Source organism: Anguilla rostrata, chromosome 4 (genome assembly GCF_018555375.3).
Source record: "Anguilla rostrata isolate EN2019 chromosome 4, ASM1855537v3, whole genome shotgun sequence".
Taxonomy (NCBI): domain Eukaryota; kingdom Metazoa; phylum Chordata; class Actinopteri; order Anguilliformes; family Anguillidae; genus Anguilla; species Anguilla rostrata.
In genome coordinates this window covers 45,139,977-45,166,945 of record NC_057936.1, presented here as the reverse complement: position 1 = coordinate 45,166,945, position 26,969 = coordinate 45,139,977, and the positions used below count along the sequence as shown (strand labels likewise).

Below are 26,969 nucleotides of genomic sequence, written 5' to 3'. Positions count from 1 at the left end.
TACAGCAGCGAATGACTTCCAAGCGGAAGCTGCGAGATCTACTCCCACTTGGAAGATGGCCAACTGCTTTATACCAGAAATCATGCTGTGAGGGGGCGGAATAAAATCCAGGACATCTGGGATTCCACGCAATATCGTGTGGTGCGTCGGCCCGAGGAACAAGGAGTCATTTACTCTATTGCTCCTACCAACCAAGATGGACCAGTGCTGCAAGTGCATCGGACCGATTTGAGGAGCATGCCTGGCGGTAGCGAACAGGAAGGTCTGCATCCACCCCTAGGGAACCCAGAAAGTGGAGGAGCTGGGAGGAGCTGGGAGGTGACAAAGAGGAGGAGCTGCAGGTACCAGGGGTGCTGATTTTTGAACGGGCTCAAAGTGGAGAGGAGTCCTCTGGGGAAGCAAGGCAAGGTGCTCCAGAGGTAGAAGTAGAGGTTAGCTTAGATGCTGGCCCTGAGCACATTGAGGAGCCAGGTGTTGGAATGTCTATTTTTATGCATTTTTTCAAATCAGGCATTAACGTGACTGACGCGAACGGTATTGGTAGCTGCTGGACGATGCAATTGTGCCAGAAAATCAGGTATGCACTTGTTTTGTTTTTTTTCTTCTTTTTTTAAAAGTGCAGTTTTAACTAAATGAATACGGGTAACAATGAATGTGTTTGTTACAGATATTGCTGAAGTCCGCAGGTCTATCGCTGCTCTTACTCTTTGTTAAATGTCCCAAGTTTGAGTATGTTCTGGTTACTTTTGGGCAACGTTTTGTTTGTTTAATTTTGGATCATTGTTTTTTGTTTCTGTTAATCCGCCTCGTAACATTGCTTGTGGAAGTGTAAGGAAAACTGTGTTTTCCTAGGCGGATTAACGTTTTTTTTTTTATGTTTATTTGTTCGTTTGTTAAATCTTTGTTTCTTGTGTCTGTGACACTTCCCCAAGCAGGTTGGTGATGCTGGCGGCCAGTGTTAGCATGTAATAGGAGACCTAGTGTGTGCTAAATGCTGAAACACGCGTGTGGTTTGACATAGCTTTAGTTACAAATCCAAAGATTTAAACTATTTACTTCGCTGTGAGTACTATGATAGTGTGCCTTGTGTATTGAAGCCTGGAGTGTGATTTCACCATATAATATAATTCTCCTTAGAGGTAGCAGTGTAGGCCGCCAGCCCACTTGCTTGTACCAGTCTTGGCAATGTATTTAGTCTATCCGTGTTTAATGAATTGCTATTTATTGCTCTTTTCACTTTGTAATCATAAAACAATTTTTGTATTTTTTCCATCAATCTGTAGTATGTCATTTATTTGACATAACTGCCTTGGGTAACCCCTGTCAATAGTAATGGAGTTCTCTTTAATGCACTAAAGTAAAGAGTTGCGTAGTCAAGTAGCCAAATACGCGGCGCTACAAAAGTATGAGTTAGAAACAGAAATGCGTTGTTTTAGTTTCATTAGTAGACGATACACAACAACTATGCCGAATACGGAGATTCGCAGCACCACCATTGTCGCTCTGGTCGTTCATTTAACACGCACCCCCTCCCTGCAGTCTCATCTACAACTACACCCCCCGCCCATGACATAATGGACAATATTGTCTATCTTGGCATTCATAAAAATATTATTTCACCACTAAAAAATCGTATTCCCTCATAGCAACAAGATAAGCCCGATAATAGACCTAAGATATGCCAATACAGCAGTGAAAACGCTGCTTACTGAATAACGAGAAAAAGTTTTAAAAAATGATACCATGTCATTCTATAGTCAATATCTGGGACTAATATTGAATAAAGATACAACCTTACCCTTGGTTTTGAGCGTAGAGATGTCACTTTTGAGACTGAGTGGTCATATATTGTCTTGGACAATCCGTTTGGGAAATATATGCGCATTTGTGATGCCTTGGTACCTTCCAAAATAGCTGTGCGTAATACCACACGTGTTTACGGCGTTGTCGCCCTTTTTAGTACAGTCGGGCTTGATTGAGAATTCATTTATTCAGTAGGTGAGAGTATAAGCTTTCTAACGATTTGTAACATTGTAACGGTTCATGCTTTTCTATATGATGATGTGCATTGTGTGCAGTTGAGGTTAATGGGCAGTGGTTCCTTTATGTTGTACTTTTATTTTGGAAGCATAAAACCAAGTGCAAGTGTGATTAACCAATAAGGGTGAAGATGAGAAAAAGCGAGTTGGTAAACTATTAAGCTGTAACTAATGCATTTTATTATTTTCTCTGAAGTGATTGTGAATTGTAAAGAAAAAAAACAAAAAAAGAAAGGAGGAATAGGATAGGCTACCTTTGTAAGTGGCGACGAAGAGCACTGCATGACTGTGTCGCTTCTTCGATTCTTAGCATTTCTAAGTGGCTATGTGGAGCTGCTGCTGGTCTGCTCATTATAGTGGAGGGCAACCAGCATCTCACATCGCACCTGGCTGCAGATTCCTCCGACGACTGCCGTGCCGCTGCTGGTTTTCAAGGAGCAGGCCTTTCGTTTCGTTACCGAAAATATTCTTATCATCGCATTCACTTACGCATTCACTCTGTGGTAGCAGTAAAAGACGCTGCACCTAATGAAATGTAGTCAACAATTTTTTTGTAATTTCTTGGAAAATACTATTATTATTGAGGAATTCTGGGCATAGCTAAGCCATATGTTTGCTGATAGACCTAGCTGACATGGAGGTCAGCTAGGTCAACAGAAGCGAATAGAACAATATCATTGATTTACTGTCTCTGTCTCCATCTACTGAACATAGATACGATTTCATCGTTGCTATGTAAGTATTACTGCTCAAAATATTTCGGTTATATACCTTATTTTTGAAATTGAGTGTCTTTAAATAGGTTAGTGGTATTATATAATGTGGACATTTCACAATGTAATGTAAGTGTTAGTTAGTAGTGTAATAGTGTTTGTGAAGCATGCAACAGTGATGACATGAGAGTTGGAACATTGCCAAAACGTTGTGGACGGTTGAAAATTGGTTTCATGTCATCCCATCCCCATACAAGAAAACATACGAGAGTACAGAAATAGAGTACAGAGAGTATAGAAATACATACAAGAGTTAATTATTACACTATTTGGTACTGTACAGCATTGTGTGACAATATGTTTTATTATTTTTTAAATATGATAGCAATGTTTCATCTTAAACCTTCAGAAGGGGCACATGTATATGCTTTATAATGGCCAAAAAGCATTTTATTCAATTTGGGAGAGATTTTGGATATGTTTCTGGACCCCTAGATACTTTAGGCCACTGTACTGACTGAACGCTTGTAATTCTCACTTGAAAATGATGCAACAGTGAGTTTCTTGAGTCAAAACAGTTGATTTGTAGTGAAATACGTGAATATATTGTGATTTACAGCAATGCATAATTTAGACATTTTGGATAGATTTGGAGACGCTGGGTACACTGCTTAGTTTTTGCTTCATACATCTATAGTAGTTAGATTTTATGAACTTGTGGTCAAGAAGTGTTTGATCCAGCACATGTATAGTTTAACCTGCTGTACATATGTAATCTCTCAGTATTTCAAGTCTCTGTGGTGTTTACAACTGGAGTTATAAAGCTTTAAATAGGGTACCCCCTAAATGGGCAAGGATTGGCAAGTTTTGGTTAACAAGGGGTTAACAAAGCGTTACCATCTCAAGCGGCAGGAATGAGACCCAAAAGCAAATCATTCAAGAAAGCAGGTTCTGTTCTTTTGGACAAGTCTGGGAGATGGCCCTTTATGCCCTGTAACACCCTTTCTGCTGAGGAGGGGGGAAGCTATGATCAGCCCAAAACTGAACACGACGGCACTGAAAACAATGACAAGCACAGTAACTCTGCGGTTAAGCAAGCCGGGTTGTTTGTACTTATATTTCCATAAATATTTCAGGTTGATTTACAACAGATTTTTTTAATGGATAAAAAGGTTATGTTGACAATATGAAAGGAAAAATAAGATCCCAACGATTTACATCCGCCTCCAGGGTGCTTGGAAGACTTAGATAAACAGACATGACTGTGGGAATTAAGTAGACAGAGAGGGAGCATAAACACATATAAATATCACAGCAGTGACTGAACACCAAGACTTTGGAAAGCATATGACCCTGTTACTCAAATCAAGGCCCCTGAGGGCCAAGCAATGGCATCCCTTTACCTGGGAATAAAGTCAGGTGTGAAGACTAATTGCTCAGTTAACTACCTTGGAGAAAAGAAAATCAGGGCCGAATTTGGATTTTGAGGGCCAGATTTAACATAACATCATATAAAGACGAGAACAGGCCATTCAGCCCAACAAATGCTCGCCATTTTCAAGTGTCCATGTATTTGAGTGCCCATAGAATATGACATCACACCATTGAGTCTGAAACTACAGTGGGCTCCAGAATTATTGGCACTCTTGATAAATATGCACAAAAAATGCTTTAAAAAAAATGCTAAACTAAAAAATAATACAGTTATTGACATAAGCTTTATTTTCCAACACGTGTAAACTAGTGTGCTTGATTAATGATTCATTGGAATCAACCAGTCTTAAATTCTTTAAATAAATAAAAATATTTTCCCAAAAAACAGGTTCCACAATTATTGGCACCCCTGGTTTAATATTTTGTGAAAACACCCCTGGCAAAGATGACAGCCATGAGTCTTTTCCTGTAGTTTGTGATAAGGTTAGAGAACACATTTGGCTTATGAACCCCCCCTCTTCAGTTCAGACCACAGGGTTTTGATGGAATTTAAGTCTGGAGACTGAGATGGCCATTGGAAAACATGGATGTTGATTTCACTTAAGCATTTCTGTTTAGATTTTGATGTATGCTTGGAGTCATTGTCCTGCTGGACAATCTACCTATGACCAAGTCCTAGCAGAGTCCTAGCAGAGACAACCAAATTTTCTGCCAGAATTTCCTGGTACTTTGCTGAATTCATTGTGTCATTGATCTAAAATAGCTAACATAGCTCAGGAGGTAAGACCGATTGTCTGGCAGTCGGAGGGTTGCCGGTTCAAACCCCGCCCTGGGCGTGTCGAAGTGTCCTTGAGCAAGACACCTAACCCCTAACTGCTCTGGCGAATGAGAGGCATCAATTGTAAAGCGCTTTGGATAAAAGCGCTATATAAATGCAGTCCATTTACCATTTACCAAATAGTGCCCCGGGACTACTGCCAGCAAAACATCTCCAAAATATCAATGACCCACCTCCATATTTGACAGTAGGTATGAGATGCTTCTCCTGTATGCATTCCTCTTTTGCCACCAAACATGTTGAAAGTGTGTATGGCCAAAACGTTCAATTTTGGTCTCATCTGACAATAGCACTCTCTTCCAGTCATAATTCCAATGGGGTTTGGCAAGCACCAGATTCTTGTTTTTGTTTATTGTGCTCAGTAAGGGCTGTCTTCGTGCCACACTTCCAAATAGTTAGTTGGTATGGAGGTGCCATTTTATGTTTTTTTTAGACTTGTTGACTGCAAGAAACAAACCAATCTCTGCAATTCTTAAACAGTGATCCTTGGGTTATTAATGGCCTCCCTTACCATCTTCCTCACTGTCCGTGGGGACACCGTGCACTTGCTTTCTCTTCCTGGCAAGTTTGCAACCATTCCATATGTTTTACACCTTTTTTTATTGCCCTTACAGTGCTAAGTGGTATGCTTAACCGTTTGTGTCTTTTTTTGTACCCATTACCAGACTTGTGATGGTAAATTACCATCGGTCTCTTCTGTTATTTTAGTATCTTAGTTATTTGGCTTTTCCCATGCTGATGGATGACAAATGGATTTTGTATGCTTGTGAACTCATTTTTATTCTCTAGTGAAACTGGAAGTGATGGAATGACACAATATAGTTCCTTTAGACTGAGATGAACTAAATTAAGTACAATTGTATTGCCAATTTCATTTTGTTTGATTTTACTTACAATAATTGTTAGGGGTGTCAATAATTATGGCACCTATGGTTTTCAGAAAAAATTAGATCACTGAATAAAAAAACATTGAAGCATGAGAGTAAATATATTGAAATAAAAGTATCTAGTTTTCCCGTATGTTTTAACATAACATATAGATTATTATCTGTGTCATTTATTATATGCAGCATTTTTTCTTCATTTTTATTAAGGGTGCCAATAATTCTGGAGTCCACTGTACTATCAAGCACTGGGCTGCTGTATATCAGCCCTGCACAGTGAAAGAAGACATTTTTTAAATCCTAAATCCTTTGCTTCATAGGCCTGCCGCATTGTTGCAAGGTCCTCTGTCTACAGCACCTGCTACCCCTGTTTGATATCATTGCGGCCCACCAGCTGTCTGGAGCAGGTGTCCCTTCAGACGGGCACGCTTCATGCGCTGCTGGCATCAGCTGCCCGCAGGTGGCAAATCAACAGTCCTCCTTCTAGGGGCGACACGACAGCCAATCATACGCCACCCCAGGATCATGGTGTTATGTTTCTGTTTTTTTGTCACCTTTTAGTTAACTATCTGCTTTTCTCCTGCACAATCTTTGTTTCGGTTTTTGTGTGGGCGTGGTTTTTCCTCTAACTCTCTCTCCCCTCAGCTGATCACTCTCACCTGTTCTGGCCGCATTCTCACACACTGGTTAATCAGTCATTTCATTCACCTGTTCCCTGTTTGCCTGTTCACGCTCTGTTCATTATCTCTCATTTCACACACCTGGTTTCCTTGGTATATATTCTCTGTCTCCCTGTTCTTTTTTTTTTTTTTTTTGCCAGATTGTGCCTCCTGTTTACACTGCCTTTCCAGCGTTTCCCTCTTGTTAGTTTAACTCGTGTTTTGATCTTGCCTGTTTTCCCAACCACCGATTTTTGCCTGCCGACTGTTCTGCTGATTTCCTGGTCTGACCTCCATCTGTTTACCGACTTTGATTTTGCCTTCCGATTTTGTACTTTTGCCCCGGTTTTCTGGTTTTGATCTTTGCACGAACTGACCACGAGACTGCCTGCTGTATTGTGTACTTCTGAATTAAACATCTCCTATGGGAGTTTTGCCACTCTGTTGTCTGAGTCTGCATTTGGGTCCACCTCACCTCAACCCGTGACACATGGGTCCAATGCATGTTACTGGATGCCCCGCCCTGTGTCCTGCAAGGGGGGGGGGGAGGGGGGGATATCCAGCATAACAAATGTATGAATGACTACATCGCATTTCAACATTTGGCAGATACTCTTATTCAAGTCAGTTCCGGTTAAGCACCATTCTATAGGGTATTCTCAATGGCTGTGCCCCAGCTGTTAGTCACCTATTCAGCTTGCCATTTCTGCCCTATTTTGTTATCCACAGTTCCCAGAAAACTAGGAAATCTAGGAAGTTTATCCTCAACGTTACTGTAATGTTATTCTCAAATTGTGATGCTTGATTGTTAGCTGGGTCTTCATCCTACTACTATAATTGGAGAGCGGTTTGTGTGTCCGTGTGTGTGTTTGTGTGTCCCACCATTCCTCCAATTCACATTCCTCCAATCCCTCCAAACTTGCCCCAAAAAAAGTTTCAGGGGGCCGGTGTTTGCATATGCTGTTTTTCATAATTTAATTTTTAATGTTAAAGAAATACTCACCAGTTTTACTTTTTATTTTGCAGTCCGGAACTACTGTCACCCGGAAGTACCGTACCAATGGTAACAGTTACACCACTGTAGGAGGGCTGGCCCCGCTTGGTACCTTTTCACTGTTTTGGTACTTATTCACTGTTCTGTGTGTTTTCTGGTCTCTTACACTGTGAGCCTGTATGGAGAGTGGTGCTTCGCTACCGAGTTGTTTGTTTCGCCACTGTTTTTGTGGTTTAATAAAGCGTTGATTCATGAATTCGACTTTCGTCTCCAACCCGTAAGTGGAACGTTACAGCACAGAAGGCTTAGAACTGAAAACACTGGAGAGGATCCATTCAAGACAGAGAGGGTTTTTTTGAAGAACGTTTGCATCATGGCTAAAAAGAAGCGCAAATCACTGTCGCAAAGTTGTGATGCCGAACGCAAGAGATTGGCGCAAGCTAGCGAATCTCCAGAGAAGTCAGATAAGAATTCTGAATTATATTGCTGATTCACCGTTTGGCGTTAGCATGCTAATAAACTACCTAGCTAGCTTTCAGGCTTCTTGCGGTCGGTGCTAATAAACTACCTAGTTAGCTTTCAGGCTTCTTGCGGTCGGCGCAGTCTACACAGTGCTGATTCACTGTAATAAACTATGGTGCAGGCGGACTGTTAAAACTGCGTACTAAGTAACTTTGTAAACCGTGTCAGAAAATCATAGTTTACAGTAACATGGTGAGTGAAGCTATGGTGAACTATGGAACGCACAATAAAGAAAATGTTCAAACACACAATAAAGAAAATGGTCAAACTACAATGCTTCAATACAGTGTATTTAATTATCTATACGTACAAGACAGACAAGCAACACTACAGAGTTTTCCCACAGAAGTTTTCTCTAAAACTAGCGCAAGCAAGTAGTTAGTAGAAGAAGAAGAGTGATATGAAGCCGCTATAGCGAGTAGCCCCCTCTGCTGGCCAACACAAGCACCATGGAGAGGCCTGGGGTACAGGGGCAAAAGTCTCAGGGCTCAGGGGAGGCTCAATGACAACGGTTGCAACGCCCAAAGGGCGCTTTGTTTTAGTTCTATATTATCAGAGTGCAAACCCCACAGCTCAGAGGAGGGTGATGAGGGGCGGGGTTTTACTTTGTGCTTTCTGTGATGATGGGTTAACCCTGGCACACCTCCCACTTATACACTTCCAGGCCAAAAAAAAAAGTCGCCATTAGGATTTTTTTGGACAGTGCCCACTGTATAAGCCTCTGGAGGCAGTGTTATGATCTGGGTTTGCTTCAATTGGTCAGGTCTAGGCTCAGCAATGTTATGCAGCAATAAAAGGAAGTCAGCTGAGTACCTGAATGTACTGAATGACCAGGTTATCCCATCAATGGATTTTGATGGCACAGGCATATTCCAGGACGACAATGCCAAGATTCATCGGGCTCAAATTGTGAAAGAGTGGTTTTGAGAGCATGAGGAATCATTTTCACACATGAATTGGCCACCACAGAGTCCTGACCTTAACCCCATTGAAAGTCTTTGGGATGCGCTGGAGAAGACTTTACAGAGTGGTTCAACTCTTCGTCATCAATACAAGATAATGCAATTCTAGACAAATAAATTTTGTGACGTTGCATAAGGTTGTTGAAACAATGCCACGACAAATGCGCGCCATAATCAAAACAAAAGGCAGTCCAACAAAATATTAGTGTGCGCGACTTTTTTTTTGGCCAGGCAGTGTACAAACACCATGTGCTGCAGCGTCTAAAAGGGGCCTTGAGTGGGAGAAAACAAGCTAACATAAAACTTAAAAAGAAATACGTTTCAAGATCTGATTTTCCTCTCGCCTGCGATAAATGAAAATATAAGGAACACACATTTGAATCGAACGGCCCACAAATGAATTGACCATAAAATAATGTATTTTTCTTTTTTTTGATATTCTCAAAAAAAATTTTGATAAAAGATGGATGGATTTTGTCATCCAGGCTTTCCCATTTCTGACATTATTTGAATATGATTTAAAAAACAATAATCTCTGCATAGACCAGCTCTATTATGTTCTCACAAATGATTAATTATAGCCAGTATGACTCACGCTGCATCTCACAGGGAGCACTGGTATCTGGCCTCGACTGCTGAGAATTAAATCAGACATTTTTTCCATGCTTTTGCCATCCTGGGTCCGGATTTCTCGCTATTGCTCAAATATGTCTTCAGCTTCTCTTTAGAAGACCACTGGCTGAATACACCCAGACAGACAGGCGACTCTGCCAGGGGGCAAGAGAGTGGGAGGATGGCCCTCCCTGGTTTTTTGGTCTGTTGGGTTTCAGAGACGAATGTTGTTAAAATCTGAGTTGGGGGCGGCGGGTTGTGGGTGGTGGGCCGGAATGCTGTGGAGCTGGAATACTGCACACACCAGGGGTGTGCAGAGACGTCATTATCTGTATCTGTATATCTGTTCAACCAACAAACGTATCTGTATCTGTATTCGGACAGAAGACAGGAAGTGGGCGTGGTTTATACCGGAAGTCAAGTTAAATCCTCCCACCCCCCCCTTTAACTGGGGGGATATTGAACAATCAGAAACTCAAAAAATATACATATAAATGGAAAGATTCCGTTTTGCATTGGAAATAGAAACTATTTACAGTAAAGATATATAGAAAATGTCCTTCAGTTGAAGGGAATAATCTTAAATTCCAATGATGCTGCGTTCGCATTTCTTGATGTGTTAACATTACTGCAGTTCGCTAGGGAAACGTGAATTACTACTTTACAACAGTAATTACATAACAGTAATACATGAACTTTTTTGCCTGTTTTATTTATTTATTTATTTTATATTTTTTTATATTTTATATTTTCCCTACTGAAGTAAGTTTGGATAGACTGCAAACCATCTGATGTCCTCATATTTTCCCTTGGTGGCAACTGTTAGCCTACCATGAAAATCTGGACTGGATTTCGTGTTCATTTGATAGCCAAGACCTATGGCTGATACATACAGCATATTACATCTTAAACAGATGAATATTGACTGAAATACAAGGTAAAACATTTCGTAAAATATTTCGACTAGATTTTTTAAATGGAGGAAATTAACACATACAAATAAAACTACAGGTTCAAGCTTAATTTAGGTTTGAAAAAAATTCAGCTGCCACACCAGGCTTTTGCCTCTCTAGCTCCCGCACCTGACGTCTCCTCCTCCTCGATGCAAGAGTTTCCCTGAGTGATAAGCCGCGTTTCCACCGCAGGAACTACACCCCGGAACTAGGAACCTTTTGAGGAACTCAGTGCGTTTCCACCGCAGGAACTAGGGTCTAAATTTAGTTCCTGGGGCTTTATTTTACCCCCCAAAAGGTTCCTGCTCGGGGGGTAGTACTTTCCGAAAGTACAGGAACCTTTTGGGTGGAGCTTGCAGCGCTGAACATTTCTGATTGGTCGAGTACTCGCAGCATTTGTGTTGTATTTATTTTCCGCCATTACCCGCCATGTTTGAAAATATGCAAAATATGCAAACCAATTTATTTTCATAATAACTTAGCCTACTTTTGGTTATAGCCTGCCAACGTCCTGGAATTATAACGTGTGCTCTTCTGCTCTTTTCCTGCTTTAGTATTCGTGTTATAAAATGCTAAGCATTCGTGCTGGGACAGCATATTACGTACTAAAACATTCAAACGGATTAATTCGGTTGCTGAATATTTTCTTCCGGATTTTCTTTGTTAGCCCGTTGTAATTGACTCAAAACGTTTGATACAGATGTGAGGTATGCGGTAGTTCTGCGTAATTAACATTGGTGATACAGTACAAGCAAACTGGAAATCACCTTCCGCACTTTTTGTCCGGGTAAAATAACAGGTTAATTCTAGTAATCTTCCCTTTAGCTTTTTCAGACTGCCGTAATTTTACTCAATTTTACTGCCATTTTTCAATTCCACGAAAAGACCAGGAAGACTATGGACTAATTTATGGTGCATGGTTCGCATCTGGAGGGCACATTTCGCTGCTCGGCTAGCAGTAACTTCGAAGGAAAGCAAACGGTGGCTGTACCACTACTAATTTACATTTTCACGCAAGTCCGAGTTTTCGTTCTATTCTTGTCATTTTGCGATTAGCCTATATGGAATTGACGACGAGAAAGTAATCAAACAGCAAATTGTTTACAACGTGTGCATGTTTTCTGCTGTTGTTGCCAGTTATACATATAAATGTGAATGCATTCGGTCACTTCGGATGTCAAGACATGAAAGCGAATGTTCGCATAAAAACATAATGAATGTGTTTGAGAGGATATATGAAAATCAATAAATACAAAAGTAACCATATATAGTCATTGTTGGTAACCCGTTGTTTATAAGTGGAATAAACCCCTCCGGGCTGTCCCGGTTACTAGAAAATAATGTAGGCTACTTCGGTGGTAGTATGGGGTTACAGAAGAAATCATATGACCGACGACAACGGCGCGTTTTCATACGTCAGTGGGCTAATTTGCCTAATCTTCGCGGTACTTTAGACCCCGGTGGAAACGCAGACAACCATTGGTTGAAGGAACCTTTTAGTTCTTGGTAAAGTAGTTCCTGGGACTGAAAGTTCCGGGTAATTTTGGTGGAAACGCGGCTATAGTTGGGAATGGTCAGCTCTCAGCCCGCTGCCTGGTGTGTGCTGCCTCGGTGGGGGTGACTACAGAATATAGCGATCACTTTTCAATAATGTGTAGCAGTGGTGGCTGGTGCCTCAAAAAATTGGGGAGGACAGGAAGAAAACCAACCCACGGGTTCATGTTATTTTACACTAGTTGACTACTTATCTCTACTTTCTTATGTTCAAGTTATGTCATGTTATTATGTTCAAATGTAGCAATAATCCAATAACTAGCAACCTAATGCAAACTTACTACACAACGAAGGTAAGTAATGCACCCGAAGTGTATCCCCATCTTCCATAAGGAACAAATATCATATCATTTATACAACGGCTTGGCTGAATACTCGATTCTGATTGGTCCAAGGTGGGCATTATTTCTCAGTAAAGGGACACCTCGGCCTTTTAACAGTTCTAAAATCAATGCGCTAGAAAATCCAGCATTCTAAAGCAGTTTAAACAGCAACATTGTCCCTTAATTGGACAGTAGAATAGGCGTTCTGCATTTAACTCATGGCTACAGGACGCATTTTCATCCGTATGTTTGTGAACGATTGCGTTCATAGTAACCGCTGTTTTGTATACAATTCAATAGTTAGCTAGCTAGATAGCCGGGATAACAAGCATGCCGTGAGACCATTCTGACCTAAAACCAAGAATTTTAATATTGGCTAGGTGACAAGTGACGGTGAACCTGTCATAAAGCTAGCTGGCATTCAAAACCCATTTCAGAGGGTCTTAGAAAAACGTTATGTACATTGCGTGACCACACCATTTAAAAAGTAACACAGTGCTAGGGATATGAATTTGATTGACTTATGGTTTCATGCAGTTTTATTAAATAATGTAATGACAAAAATGACCAAAATTGGTTCTATACTGTATGGTATAAAACGAGAAGGAACTATTTTTTCTTGATAGAATCATTGTTTTCATAGAATTAACAACACTAGAATTAGCATCTTTGATCATGGTTATCTGTGGAGCTGGTTGCTCAGCAGTCTTGATCCGCACCTGCTGCGTAATCCAAACTGTGGAATGGATGTGACAACAAATAATCCATAAGATGTTCTTCCCCATCCCACCCTCTGTGTCTGCGTCCATGACTCTCTGTGACCCCCTCACTCATGCTGCCGTTAATTGCCTCGTTAGCAATAGCAGCACCACTCTCCTCAAAATCCATTCTCGCCGTTAGCTCAGTCCTTCAGGGCTGCTACAACAAGCTAACTGTTGTGTTGGCTAACGCAAGTAGGTAGCTACTGTTCGATAAAAAAGGGAAACATAAGTCAGAAAAAAGGAAATTTCGACAACCTCCTCTGCCTCTATGGACCAGCCTCCTCTGGTTGAAAAGGCTTAAATAAAATGTAATTTTTTAGTGATGTGTTTTAAAAGTAGTTGCAATTTGCACGTTATAATACAATACGGTGGTAGAAAATTGAAGATGAAATTTGTAAATTATCATTGGACCAACGCGATGTCAATATTGTATTCTGGTTGTTGATTGGTTAAGGAGGACGTCCTCCCTTGGAGTATCATTTTACGCGTTGTGGCCAATAACAGATTAGCATGAAAAAAAATGAAGTACATTAAATTGATATAAGAGATCCCGCCCTAAGGAGGACAGCAGGAGCACGTCCTCCTCTGCCCCCCCCACCACCACTTCACACAGACTGCCCTTTCCCCTCTTGCCTGCTCTGCAGGTGTCGCTGTTGAAGCATTTTAATCAGAATTTCAATAATGGATTTTTTCCAAAGGAGAGATAAAAAATATTTTATAAATGATACTGAGATTTGGTAATGGTTTATTTCAACCAGTTACTCTTTTTTTATATTTTGATCTCCCTCTCGTCTCTCAAAAATAGAGGAGGAGCAACCTCCTCAGCCCCTATGGACCAGCCTCCTCTGATGTATAGTAAATGAAACAACTAGTTAGTGAAATCAAAGTCCTATGTTGCAAACAGAATGGGCATTTTTCATGTGGCCATCCACAATGATATGAATAGATCTGAAGAAACATAATGGCTGACTGTGGTGGGGTGGGCGTGGTTTGAGCGTCGGCTGCAGAGAGAGAGAGTGTGAGAGGAGCGGCTCTCGGATCCTTCGCCACAACTGTCAGCTGGAGGTAATCAGCGCCGATAATTGTTAATTGTTTTATTGCGCTGATTGCCTCTGATTGCTTTCAACAGTGAGCCTGGGGTTTTTAAAAGCCAGACCGGAAGCCGGAGGAGGGGGATCGCCAATGACCAGACGGCTACGGAACTGTGCTACACAGAGTCGGGGAAAGTGTCTGTAAAACCGTGTCTGATAATAAAATAGCACGGAAGTGCGGGTTACGGAACCAGTCAGTCTCCCGTGAGTGTGTTTTATCGGAGAGGGGTGGCACTCACTTGCCACAGTGGTGGCCCGTGCGGGGGGCAGCAGCATAGTAAAACACATTACACCGAGGAGACAAACATGGACCACAGCCAGGAGCCAGGGGAAACGGCACAACCGGTGGTAGCGCTGGCGAGGATGCTGGAGGGGATGGCGGCGATGCAGGAGAGGCAGGCGGCGATGCACGCCGAACAACTGGAGGCTCTGCGGGCACAGACCTCCCTCCAAACCCAGGCTCTACTGCAGCTGGCGGCTGCGGGAGAAACCAGCTCCCGAGAGCGACAGACCGGACCCCCCGTAGCTCTCCATCTGCCCAAAATGACCCAGGAGGACGACGCGGAGGCTTTCCTCGAGGGGTTTGAGGTGGCAGCGAGGGCGAGTAAATGGCCGGAGGAAGAGTGGGTCGTCCGCCTCCTGCCCCTCTTAACTGGGGAGGCACAACAAGCGGCACACAGCCTACCCCCCCCAGCGCGGGCGGTCTACGCCAACCTAAAGAAGGCGGTCCTGGACCGCCTGGGATACAGCCCTGAAGAGCACCGGCGACGGTTCAGGGAGACGGCCCTGGCAGGAGCGGACCGACCGTTCGCCTACGCCCAGAGACTGCTGGACATGGCGCGTCGGTGGCTCCGACCGGAACTCCGGTCAGCCGACGGAGTGGTGGAGCTGGTGACCCTAGAACGTTTTATTGATGGCCTCCCGGGGGAGACGGCGAATTGAGTGAGGTGCCATCGCCCGACCGGGTTGGCGGCCGCCGTCAGCCTGGCGGAGGACCACCTGGCGCTCTACCCCCGCGGCCAGTCACAGCACCAGCAGCAGCAGCAGCAGCAGCAAGGACGGGCAGACCCGGCTCTGCGCAGGAGAGCCCTTCCTCGTTCCCATCCTTCCCCCCTTTCTTCCTCCCTTCCCCGTGCCCAAACCCCCTCATTTTCCCGTAACAACCCTTTTGTTCCTGTTTCCCCAGCCCCAGGCTCAGTGGCGGCGGGGTGCGACCCACAGAGAGCTCCTCAGACGCCCGGACCGGGGTGTTGGCGGTGCGGACAACCGGGTCACCTGCGCCGCGAGTGCCCGCTCATGGAGGTGGGGCAGGTGGTTCGTGTTGTCGGCCCGCCCACCTCCGCTCCCGACCCAGACGGAGCGTACTGTATTCCGGTAAGGATTCAAGGGAGTGAACACCAGGCGCTGTTGGACTCAGGGGCTATGCAGACCATGATTCGACAAAGCCTGGTTCGACCCGAGGCGTTGTTAGAAGCATCAATGGTATCTATAAGGTGTGTGCATGGGGATTTACACGCGTACCCTATCGTCTCAGTGGAAATTCGGTGTCAAGGGAAAAAACATAAAATAAAGGCTGCGGTTAGCTCCCGCCTCTCGCACCCTCTGATTTTAGGCACTGATTGGCCGGGGTTTCGCCAGGCAGCTGGTAAGGTAGGGGGGGTGCGTTCACGACGGGTAGGGCTGTGTGATGTGTGTGCTGCTGTCAGCGGTGACGCGGGGTCGTCCGACGCGGCAGAGGGGGAGCCGGCATCAGTGGAGCCTCCGGGGGAGACTCCGCAGGTACCGGTGTTTCGCCCCATGGAGGATTTCCCACTCGAGCAGTCTCGTGATGACACCCTACGCTTTGCCTTTGACCGCGTGATGTCCATTGATGGTCAACAGGTGCGCCCTGATGCAACACTCACTCACCCGTATTTTGTAATAATTCGGGATAGGTTATACAGAGTGTGTCGTGACACTCAGACTAACGAGGAAATCACCAAATTGCTGGTGCCTAAAAGCTCTCGGGAAATGGTTTTTCAGACGGCTCATTTTAACCCCATGGCTGGTCATTTAGGGTATGAGAAAACACTGAACCGGATAATGGCCCGCTTCTATTGGCCGGGCATTTGGGCCGCGTGCGTCGGTGGTGTGCGTCGTGCCCTGAATGCCAACTCGTAAATTCCCCGGCTATACCAAAGCGCCGTTGCGCCCCTTCCGCTAATGGAGGTCCCTTTTGAGAGAGTGGGGATGGACCTCATCGGGCCGTTTGATCGGAGCACGCAGGGATACCGTTTCGTGTTAGTTCTGGTGGATTATGCGACAAGGTATCCCGAAGCAGTTCCTTTGCGCAGCATTTCGGCAAAAAGTGTTGCGCAGGCATTGTTTCAAATAATCTCCCGAGTCGGAATCCCGAAAGAGATTCTGACTGACCAGGGCACCCAGTTTATGTCACGCACACTACGCGAACTGTACGGGTTATTGGGCATTCGTTCTATTAGAACTAGCGTGTACCATCCCCAAACGGATGGGCTGGTTGAGGGGTTTAATAGAACGTTGAAGTCTATGATCCGGAAGTTCGTTCATGAGGATAGCCGTAATTGGGATAAGTGGTTATCTCCTCTGGTGTTTGCAGTGCGGGAGGTTCCCCAGGCCTCCACGGGATTTTCTCCCTTTGAACTACTGTTCGGTAGGAAACCCCGGGGGATATTGGACCTAGTTAAAGAAAACTGGGAGGAGGGTCCGAGTCCTAGTAAAAATGAATTACAATACGTGCTGGACCTGCGAGCAAAACTCCATACACTGGGTAAGTTGTCACGGGAGAATTTGCTCGAGGCGCAGGCACGTCAGCAACAGCACTATAACAGAGGAGCTAAACTACGGCAATTTTCACCGGGAGATAAAGTTCTTGTGTTACTCCCTACCTCTAGTTCTAAATTACTCGCCAAGTGGCAAGGGCCCTTTACGGTCACACGGCGAGTGGGGGAGGTTGACTATGAGGTAGAGCGTACTGATAGAGAGGGGGCAAAGCAGATTTATCACCTCAATCTCCTGAAAGCGTGGAAGGAGGTAGTGGCTGTCTCTCTTGTTACGGTGGATAAGGAGAGAGATGAGCTGGGTCCGGAGGTACCAAATTCATCCAATCAGATCTCAACCCTTTCAGATGACCATCTCTCACCGAATCAGAGAACAGACCTTGCCTTGTTGCAAAAGCGTTTTGCTGATGTGTTTTCCCCCATACCAGGACGCACGCACCTCATACACCACCATATAGAGACTTCCCCGGGGGTGACGGTGCGGACTCGCCCCTATAGATTGCCGGAACACAAAAAGAAATTGGTTCAGGCAGAGATAAAGGCAATGCTAGAGCTGGGGGTAATAGAGGAATCCCACAGTCCCTGGAGTAGCCCCATCGTGCTGGTAGGTAAGCCTGATGGGTCTATTCGCTTCTGTGTGGATTATAGAAAGGTAAATGAAGTGTCACGGTTTGATGCTTATCCAATGCCTCGGGTCGACGAGCTCTTGGATCGGCTTGGCACGGCTCGAATTTTCGACGCTGGATTTAACCAAGGGTTACTGGCAGATTCCCTTATCTGCCAAATCTAAGGAAAAAACGGCTTTCTCCGCTCCGGATGGTTTGTACCAATTCAGGACACTTCCGTTTGGGTTATTCGGGGCCCCTGCCACCTTCCAGCGCCTAATGGATCGGGTATTGCGTCCGCATGCTGGTTATGCTGCTGCCTATCTGGATGATGTCATCATCCATAGCAACAGCTGGGAGCAGCATTTGCAGCATGTGGGGGCAGTGCTCGAGTCATTAAGGCAGGCAGGGCTCACGGCTAACCCAAAGAAGTGTGCTATTGGCCGAGCGGAGGTACGGTATTTGGGGTACCACTTGGGAAGTGGACAGGTGCGGCCTCTAGTGGACAAAACCGCTGCGATTGCAGCCTGTCCCCGACCCAAGTCAAAAAAGAGGTAAGGAGGTTCTTGGGGCTGGCCGGCTATTACAGGAGGTTCATCCTGGCGTTTTCAGAGCTAACCAGCCCCCTAACTGACTTAACCCGAAAAGGTGCCTCAGATCCGGTCCAGTGGACGGAACCGTGCCAGCGGGCGTTTGAGAGGGTAAAAGAAGCTCTCTGTGGGGAGCCGCTCTTGTTCACACCTAACTTCTCTCTCCCCTTTGTTTTGCAGACCGACGCGTCGGACAGAGGGCTGGGGGCTGTTTTGACCCAGCAGGTGGAGGGAGTCGACCGCCCCGTGCTGTACATTAGCCGGAAACTGTCACAACGGGAGGCGAAGTACAGCACGGTGGAGAAAGAGTGCCTCGCCATTCGGTGGGCGGTCGGAGCCCTCCGTTATTACCTTCTGGGTCGCCCATTCACCCTCTGTTCGGACCATGCCCCCCTCCAATGGCTCCACCGCATGAAGGATACCAACGCCCGGATCACTCGGTGGTATCTGGCTTTGCAGCCTTTTAACTTCAATGTGATTCATAGACCGGGTGCACGGATGGTCGTGGCGGACTTCCTCTCTCGCCCCCAGGAGGAGGAGGGGGGGGAGAGGGGGGGGGTTGGTCATCGGCCGGATGGCTCCCCGGCCTAAGTCGGGCGGTGGGGTATGTGGTGGGGGGCGTGGTTTGAGCGTCGGCTGCAGAGAGAGAGAGTGTGAGAGGAGCGGCTCTCGGATCCTTCGCCACAACTGTCAGCTGGAGGTAATCAGCGCCGATAATTGTTAATTGTTTTATTGCGCTGATTGCCTCTGATTGCTTTCAACAGTGAGCCTGGGGTTTTTAAAAGCCAGACCGGAAGCCGGAGGAGGGGGATCGCCAATGACCAGACGGCTACGGAACTGTGCTACACAGAGTCGGGGAAAGTGTCTGTAAAACCGTGTCTGATAATAAAATAGCACGGAAGTGCGGGTTACGGAACCAGTCAGTCTCCCGTGAGTGTGTTTTATCGGAGAGGGGTGGCACTCACTTGCCACACTGACGCACAGAACTTATTTATTAAATGTTTTGCAGCGCAGTGGCTCAAAGTTTGTTGGTGTGTGTGCTGGAGTTCCAGATACAACTAGCAGCCGTGCGTAACCCTCTGTCTCTCTCTGCCTGTGTAACGTTAGATAGAGGCTATGAATGGTAAATGGTAAATGGACTGCATTTATATAGCGCTTTTATCCAAAGCGCTTTACAATTGATGCCTCTCATTCACCCATTCACACACACACTCACACACCAATGGTGAAAGGCTGCCATGCAAGGTACCAATCAACTCACTGGGAGCAATTAGGGGTTAGGTGTCTTGCTCAGGGACACTTCGACACGCCCAGGGCGGGGGATCGAACCGGCAACCCTCCGACTGCCAGACAACCGCTCTTACCTCCTGAGCTATGAGAACTCGACATGGAGCTGACTTTTTTTCCCCGAATCCGAATAATAACAAGCAACTTCGAGTAGAAGAAATATCTGTTTCCATCGCATTATTTGTGCTTTCCCGAATATAGTATTCGGATTCGGATACATCCCCAACACACACCCAAACAAAGAGATACTGGGAGCCCCGGAATGCCAGCAGGAGACAGCCTGGATACAGATCAAGCACGAAAACCACTGCACCCTGGACTACAGATGACTCAGACGAAAGACACAGGGCAAACTGTAGAGACTGCATTTCCGAACGCCTGAGCTGTGTTTCGACCGACTTTAATTTGACATAACATAACATAATGACGAGAACAGGTCATTCAGCCAAACAATGCTCGCCATTTTCCTGACTGAACTAGTGCTCTGATTACCTACAGACTGCACAATATCTGATATATAACATTGTATCAAGCTTAGTCTTAAAAAGTCCCCAGAGTTTCTGCCTCTATGTGATCCTTCAGGCTAGTCCAGGCATTGACGACTCTCTGCATGAAAAATCTTCCCAATGTCTGTACGGATTTTACCTTTTGGTCATTTTCATTTATGTCCCTGCGTTCTACGAACAGAACTCAACCTGAAGACTCTCTTGTAGTTGTTGATCCCCTTTCATGAATTTGAAAGCCTCAGTTTGCCTTTGTTTTTACATTTGCTTGTGTGTGTCTGCATGCACGTGTGTGCGTACACATTTGCGAGTGCTTATTTGCTTGTGTGTGAGCGTATACATGTGCGAGTGCATATTTGCTTGTGTGTGTCGGCATGTGCTTGTGTGTCTTGAGAGAGAACCACAGGAGCTCCGACGAAGAGCAAAGGGAGAGAACCTTCCCGCTAGCGTGATGCATCTCCAGGAGTCCGCTAAGGATGTTTATTTGTCCAAGGATTAGCCACAGAAGCTCTGGAACTTTCTCAGTGCGTTCTCTGACCCAGGCCGCAATGCACACTGGGAAGTGGTTGCCCGGACAGCATGAAAGCCCCTTTGCCCCCCGCCCCGCAGTATTTGCATGCCACGCAGTTTGTCATCCTCAGACCCCTTGGAAACTGTGCCATTTCCCCCCTGCAGCTTTCACAACACCACAGGGTGGACGGGCTCAAAAACCCATAGGATCCTGAAGTTCAACACTTTTGCTTTCTTGAGGAAAACGCATACATATACACACACACCTTAGTACTTAGTACCCTCTTGGTTAGGCTCGTCTTGGTCTAAAGGATATTTTAATCTCAGTGGATAATTACCTGGTTAACTAAGGGCTAAAGTATGTTCTTGTTGTGATCTGCAATAGGGGTACAGACCGTTTCCACTCCCAGATTACCAGCTCATTTTCATAATGGTGACAGCAGCAGTCTCACAGGCAAACCATTTTTTGGGTAGGTGGGGCAACAGCAGTACAGGCTGTGGGGTGAGCTTGTGCAGGAAAATGCAACACAAATGGATAGTACACTGGAAGCTAAGCTAAACAGGCTAATCTTTAGGGCGAAACTCTGCAGTGTAAAAGAGGAGTAGCCATTAAACGCTCACTCCGGCACAAGTGGGATTCGTTGTGCATACTGGGGGAGGCTCTCAGTTGTATCCCAGACTGCTAAGATGCTAAGAAGTTCCTAACTGAATAATAAGGAACATGAGCAAAAGGTCAAAATGTCAGACCTGGCCTGACCCCATGACCTCATCTTACTTCCCATTCCCCCTGCTGGAGTACCCGCGCACCTAGAATTCCTGCTGATTGCCTGGATACTCTCATTTTCCGCTAACTACAACAAGCCTGCAGAGACCCCATCGCTTCTGACATAAGTACATAAATTGATCGTGAAGCAAAATAAACAAAAACAAGCAGCACCTCCCTTTGTTGAGAGTGAAAGGACAGATATATTTTCACGGTTAGCACGGCACCAATGCGATACAGGAACAATATCGATATCAGTGAGCAGCAGTGTTCTGAATGCTGAAAAGGCAGCTCATGAATTGTGCGTGAGCCCTATGCAGCTTATTCCGTGGTGCTAGGCACTCAGGCCACAATACTTTACAAACACACAGGGCAACATAGGAAAACAAACTACAGGCCACAGAAATTATGATTCTTAATAACTGGATTGGATCATTTAACAGACTTCATCATCAGATCTGTAAGATTTTTTAAGGCAAAGAAAATATAAAGCGACAGCTTCAGAATTCAGGCACATTTTAATATTCCTTAAACATTCAATTTTCTGTATTAGAAAGGAAAAAAAGATATTTCTAGCTATATATTGCTACTGGAATAAAATTTAAACTAAAAGAAAGCTAAATTAGTGTCATGTATATTGAAGTGCCTCTGCCTGATAGTTTAATGAACAAACTACTGAAATTTCAGGTTTGCTAGCACTCATCCTATGAGTCATCTTAAGGTGCATTTTATAAAACAAGGATCCTTAATGGATCTACATTTAGACTTCCTACGTACATTATGCACATGTGCCAGTGCATACACAGTTGTACGTGTATCATGTTTTGAGAAAAGACACTTTGTCTCATGCCATATCTTAATATAGACAGTTTTATGGATCTATATATAGGATCAATAAAAAGAATGTTAAAATAGCCACCTGCATTGAGATTTCCTGCATTTAGGAACACACATTAAGCTCCCTTCTGTACTCTTATTTCTCACATGAAGGTTAGGAGAGACTGATAAATCCTTTTTGCTGCACATATTATTTCTGTTTCTTTGACAGCATTAGATACACACATTTCCCCATCATAATTTAGTGCAAATACTTGCTACTGCCCGCAGCGAAACCGAGTTAAGAGTTTAATTCATTTTCAACAGAGCCCCTGACGGACATAGTTGTTCCCTTGTGCAAGGAAATGCAGTATAATTTTGTGGAAGTATTGTGCGGAAACACAATTGCCTGGGAACAAAAGAATAAACTTTAAAAAAATATTTTATAAGTCCATCAGGAACTCCGTCGAAAAATTAATAAAATAAATCGACGCAGACATTACAAAGTATTTCTCACCGGAATATGTGGTAATTCTTTGTCATGGTCCTGCATATACACTACCAGTCAAAAGTTTTAGAACACCTCCATTTTTCCAGTTTTTATTGAAATGCAAGCAGTTGTCTCAAACGATTAGAGATAAAAAAAAAAAGAAATCATGGAATCATTCTGTTTAACACAATTTATTCTAATTTTTTGACTCTGGATCCAGCAAAAGAGTCCCAGACATTCACGCTTCTTCCTCCATGTTTGACAGTTGGTGTCATACACTGAGGAACCATCCTTTCACCTATTCCATGACATACAAAAACCCTGGGTGATGAAACAAAGATTTATAATTTGATTAATCGGTCCATCAGACCTTCTTCCAGTCTTCAGTAGTCCACTGCCAGTGCTTCATGGCCCAGGCAAGCCTCTTTTTCTTATTTAGCCATTGTAGCAATGGCTTTCGTATTGCCACTCGACCTGTCAAAACTGCTGCTTGAAGTCTTCTCTTCACAGTTGAAACTGAGCCTTGCTTACTTCAACCACTGTTAAGCTGTGCTTGAAGCTGTTGTCATGTGAGCTGCCTATCATACAAGCTGTTGACTCAGAAACTTGTCTTCTGATTCTGTTGTGGCTTTGGGTCTGCCGGACCTCTTCCTGTCAACAGTTTTCTCCAGTTTTCAAGTGCCTTTCGTAGGAAACTGGACTCACTGACACCTTGGCTTGCTCTGCAATTTCTCAAAAGGAAAGACCTACACTTAAAAGGGTTATAATGGTCTGTCTGTCTTTCTTTGTTAATTGCCTTTTTCTCGCCATTATGATAGCAATATACAACTTCCTGCAGTGCAATATTGTCCAAATAATGCTTTGGAGGGTGTAGTAATACAGTCTGTTTCAACACTGATTTTATACAGCCAGAGGGTTTGTAAGTAATCAACAAAAGTTGGGACACCTGTAGGAATTGTTTGCATCAACTTTTAAGGCTTAATTTACTTCCATTGCTGCAGAGAAGCTGTAAGTTGTTAACCCATTACTTGTTCGCTGAAAAAGGCCTTTTTTATAACTCTGAAATTTACATTATTTTTCAGTTTTTGGTAACCTAAACTTTTTTAAAAAAAACCTCTGGCAGTTTACCACTTACCTTTGTATCATTTCAGGTCATTCACAAAGTTTTAAAAAATGATACCATGTCATTCTACAGTCAATATCTGGGACTAAATATTGAATAAATACACAACCTTACCATTGGTTTTACGTGTAGAGATGTCCCTTTTGAGACTGAGTGGTCATTTATTGTTTTGGACAATCCGTTTGTGAAATATACAGGCATTTGTGATGCTTGGGTACCTTCAAAAATAGCTATGTGTAATACCACACGTTTATGGCATTGTCGCCCTTTTTAGTGCAGACTGGCTTGATTGACAATTCATTTATTCAGTAGGTGAGAGTATAAGCTTTCTAACAATGTAGGCTATAACATGTCTAATTTTGCTTTTGGAATAGCGTTTTATAGGTCAGCGTAACCGAAAATTCACTTACGCATTAAGACGCTGCACCTAACGAAACGTTAACGATTTTTCGTAATTTCTTGGAAAATACTATTATTATTGAGGACTTCTGGGCATAGCTAAGCCGTATATTTGCTGATAGACCTATCGGACATCGTTTTCTGGAGCAAAACAGAAGCTGATTTAACTCATTGATTTACTGTCCCTGTCTGAACACAGATAAAATTTCATCATTGCTATGTAAGTATTACTGCTCAAAATATTTCAGTTATACAGGTTATTTTTTGGATTGAGAGTCTTTAAATAGGTTAGTGGTATTATATAATGTGGATATTTCACACTGTAATGTAAGCGTTAGTTAGTAGTTTTTTGAATGCACGCAACAGTGATGGTCAGTGGAGGATACGCTTAAAAGAAAAACCAAAAACAGACCAAAATACACATAATCCTCGTCCATTTCGTCAGCAGACGAAACATAACATAACAAAAACAAAACAGTATGGGGAGCGACGACAACAACGGGCGCATATTAAATTCACAACGGGACGCCATCGCTGATCCACCGCGTCACTTGCTGTCCTCACTAGATACTTCCTAGTCCTGGTTTTAGCAGCCCATTGGTGGAAACAGAAACCGTAACCATTCCCACAAGTACTGAGCAGCGCAGAACGGCACGGAGTGGCCCTGGTAACGGTTCGGCCCTGCAGTGGAAAAGCGGCTATTGAATACAGTGGCATTCAGTTTGAACTTGGCTCAACTCTCCTCTCTGTCATCCTGCCGAGATCTTGTCTAAACAAATGCGGCTAATAACATTTTTTTTCATGAGAATCAAATGAGATGGTTTGGTGAAACCCCCGAATTAAGCAGTTAAACAACACATTCATTCTCGTAATCCTCTCTCCATGGAAAGGGATTATTGCCGTCTCATGAATTTATGTATTTCAAATTCTTTCTTAGTTGTTTTCTCATGAGTTTTAGAAGCACTTAATCATGCCGCAGTTACAGTTTATTAAATTTCCTGTAGTCGTCTCTGGGGAGTGAGAGATCGCCCCATAACATTCCTGCAATCTTCCCCGCAACGTTACCGCAATGTTGTCATATTCCTACAGCCAGTTATTAGGCATGCTGTGATAACATTATGTGTTAACTGGGTCGAGACCTCCAGCACTAAATCAAACTCAAAGGGACAGAAAAGGGGGAGGGGTGGGGAGGCGCAGGGAAATGAAAAGCATAGATGTCCTGCCAGCACTAGCCTGGGCCATTCTGCAGTTAGATGGAACAGCGGGACACAGATGGTGGTGTAATGGACCCTGAGGAGCCAGAAAATCCTGGCCCATGAGTCCAGGCCACAGATGACCCTCAACCATCCCAAACATGCATAAATGAGGTGTGGTTAACACTTGATCTTTAGGATAGCATGCTGAAAAAACACTGGGCCAGAATGGAAGGGGCGTAATCTAACGTCTCCTTTTCGGAAAGACCGGTCCCACTTCTCCCCTCCCCCTGCCCCCCCAAACCCAAACCCAAACCCCCCAACCCCACCCCCCTAAAACTTCAGCGGTGCTCTTTTTCAATGTGAACAGGAATGTGCTAAAACCTAATCCTTCCACACAACTGTCAATGTCTGCCTTTCGTGGAGCCCTAAAAACGTCCAGCTGCACTTCCCAGTCTGGAGCTGCTGTGTGACATGGGACATCTCCCCCCAACACCGGTCCCACTGCCCCCACCCCCTCCAAAATCCCCAATCACTTCTCTACCTTTCTCCCAGCATTTTCCGTTAGAGACAGGACCAGAGGCACATTCAGGACTACGCCCCTTACAATAGCAGTTATGCACAGTTCACAGTTCATTCTGGAGCTGACCACTAATTCACTGGAGAATGTCCAACGCAAAACCACAGCGGTTATATGGTAACAACTCCTTTTTAACCTTCTAACAGAGTCTCCTCACTGTATGATTCTGTTGTACCATGGAAAAGAAAATGAGCCTGATTCTTGAATTCAACTCAGTCGTTCAGAAACCTCTCCTATCTGGCTCCCCTCACCCATAAAAATACTAATATAAAGAAGGAGAGAGACCCTAAAAACCATTTTTTATATTTAAAAAACTGAAACAAAAGTACAAATAAAAGACAATTGAACTGATAGGGCTGTTATGAAGCTCACTTTGTGATTGTCATTAACAGGCCGCAAGAGCTGCAAAGAAGGAGAAGAAGACCAAGAAGTTCTCTTTATTCAATTTGAGGCTCAGTTAATGATGTTGCTAGGGATTTTGGGCAGCCTCAGCTCGCTTGTGGTGCGTGTCACTCCCAAAGATGAAATAAGAGACCCAACCAAAGCCTCATCTGGGTCCCCTTCATCACTAGAAACAATTTTCGGCTTCTCTCCACCTCAGTGGCTGACTGAAACCCATTGAGCTTTGTCAAATTCGTCCCATCCTTGAGTCGCGTTCCCCACATCATGATTGCCGCGCAGGCTGCCAGCCCCCTGAGCTCATGATCGACATGCTTGGCCAGAGCAGAGGCCTCCCAGCCTGGCAACCTCCCCTCTCCGCAGTTATTGTGAGGCTCACCAATTAACCGAAAATCGGCTGGGGTGACATGACCGCACATGTCGGGGGGCTCTCCTGATTGAGAGGCCAAAGCCGCCATTGTTGCCATCTCCTCTCTCCTTCTCCTTCCCCTCTACACTGCTGCAAAGGCTGCTGGGAAGTGGGAATATTTTGTTGCGGAGGTGAAAAGGGGAGGCAGAGATCATGAAACAGGCACTG

At 44.4% G+C, this 26,969-nt stretch overlaps 2 protein-coding genes across 4 annotated transcripts in view; one reads left to right on the top strand and one right to left on the bottom strand.

Moving 5' to 3' along the window:
- gpc5b (glypican 5b) overlaps positions 1 to 26,969 on the bottom strand; it is a 199,502-nt gene that overhangs the window by 118,463 nt on the left and 54,070 nt on the right. The gene's annotated exons all lie outside the window — the stretch shown is intronic.
- LOC135253984 (uncharacterized) lies at positions 14,646 to 18,925 on the top strand. The gene is made up of 3 exons (XM_064333891.1): positions 14,646 to 15,205; positions 15,287 to 15,713; positions 18,510 to 18,925. Exons 1-3 carry the CDS (start codon positions 14,646 to 14,648, stop codon positions 18,918 to 18,920), a joined length of 1,398 nt encoding a protein of 465 aa, XP_064189961.1. The 3' UTR covers positions 18,921 to 18,925.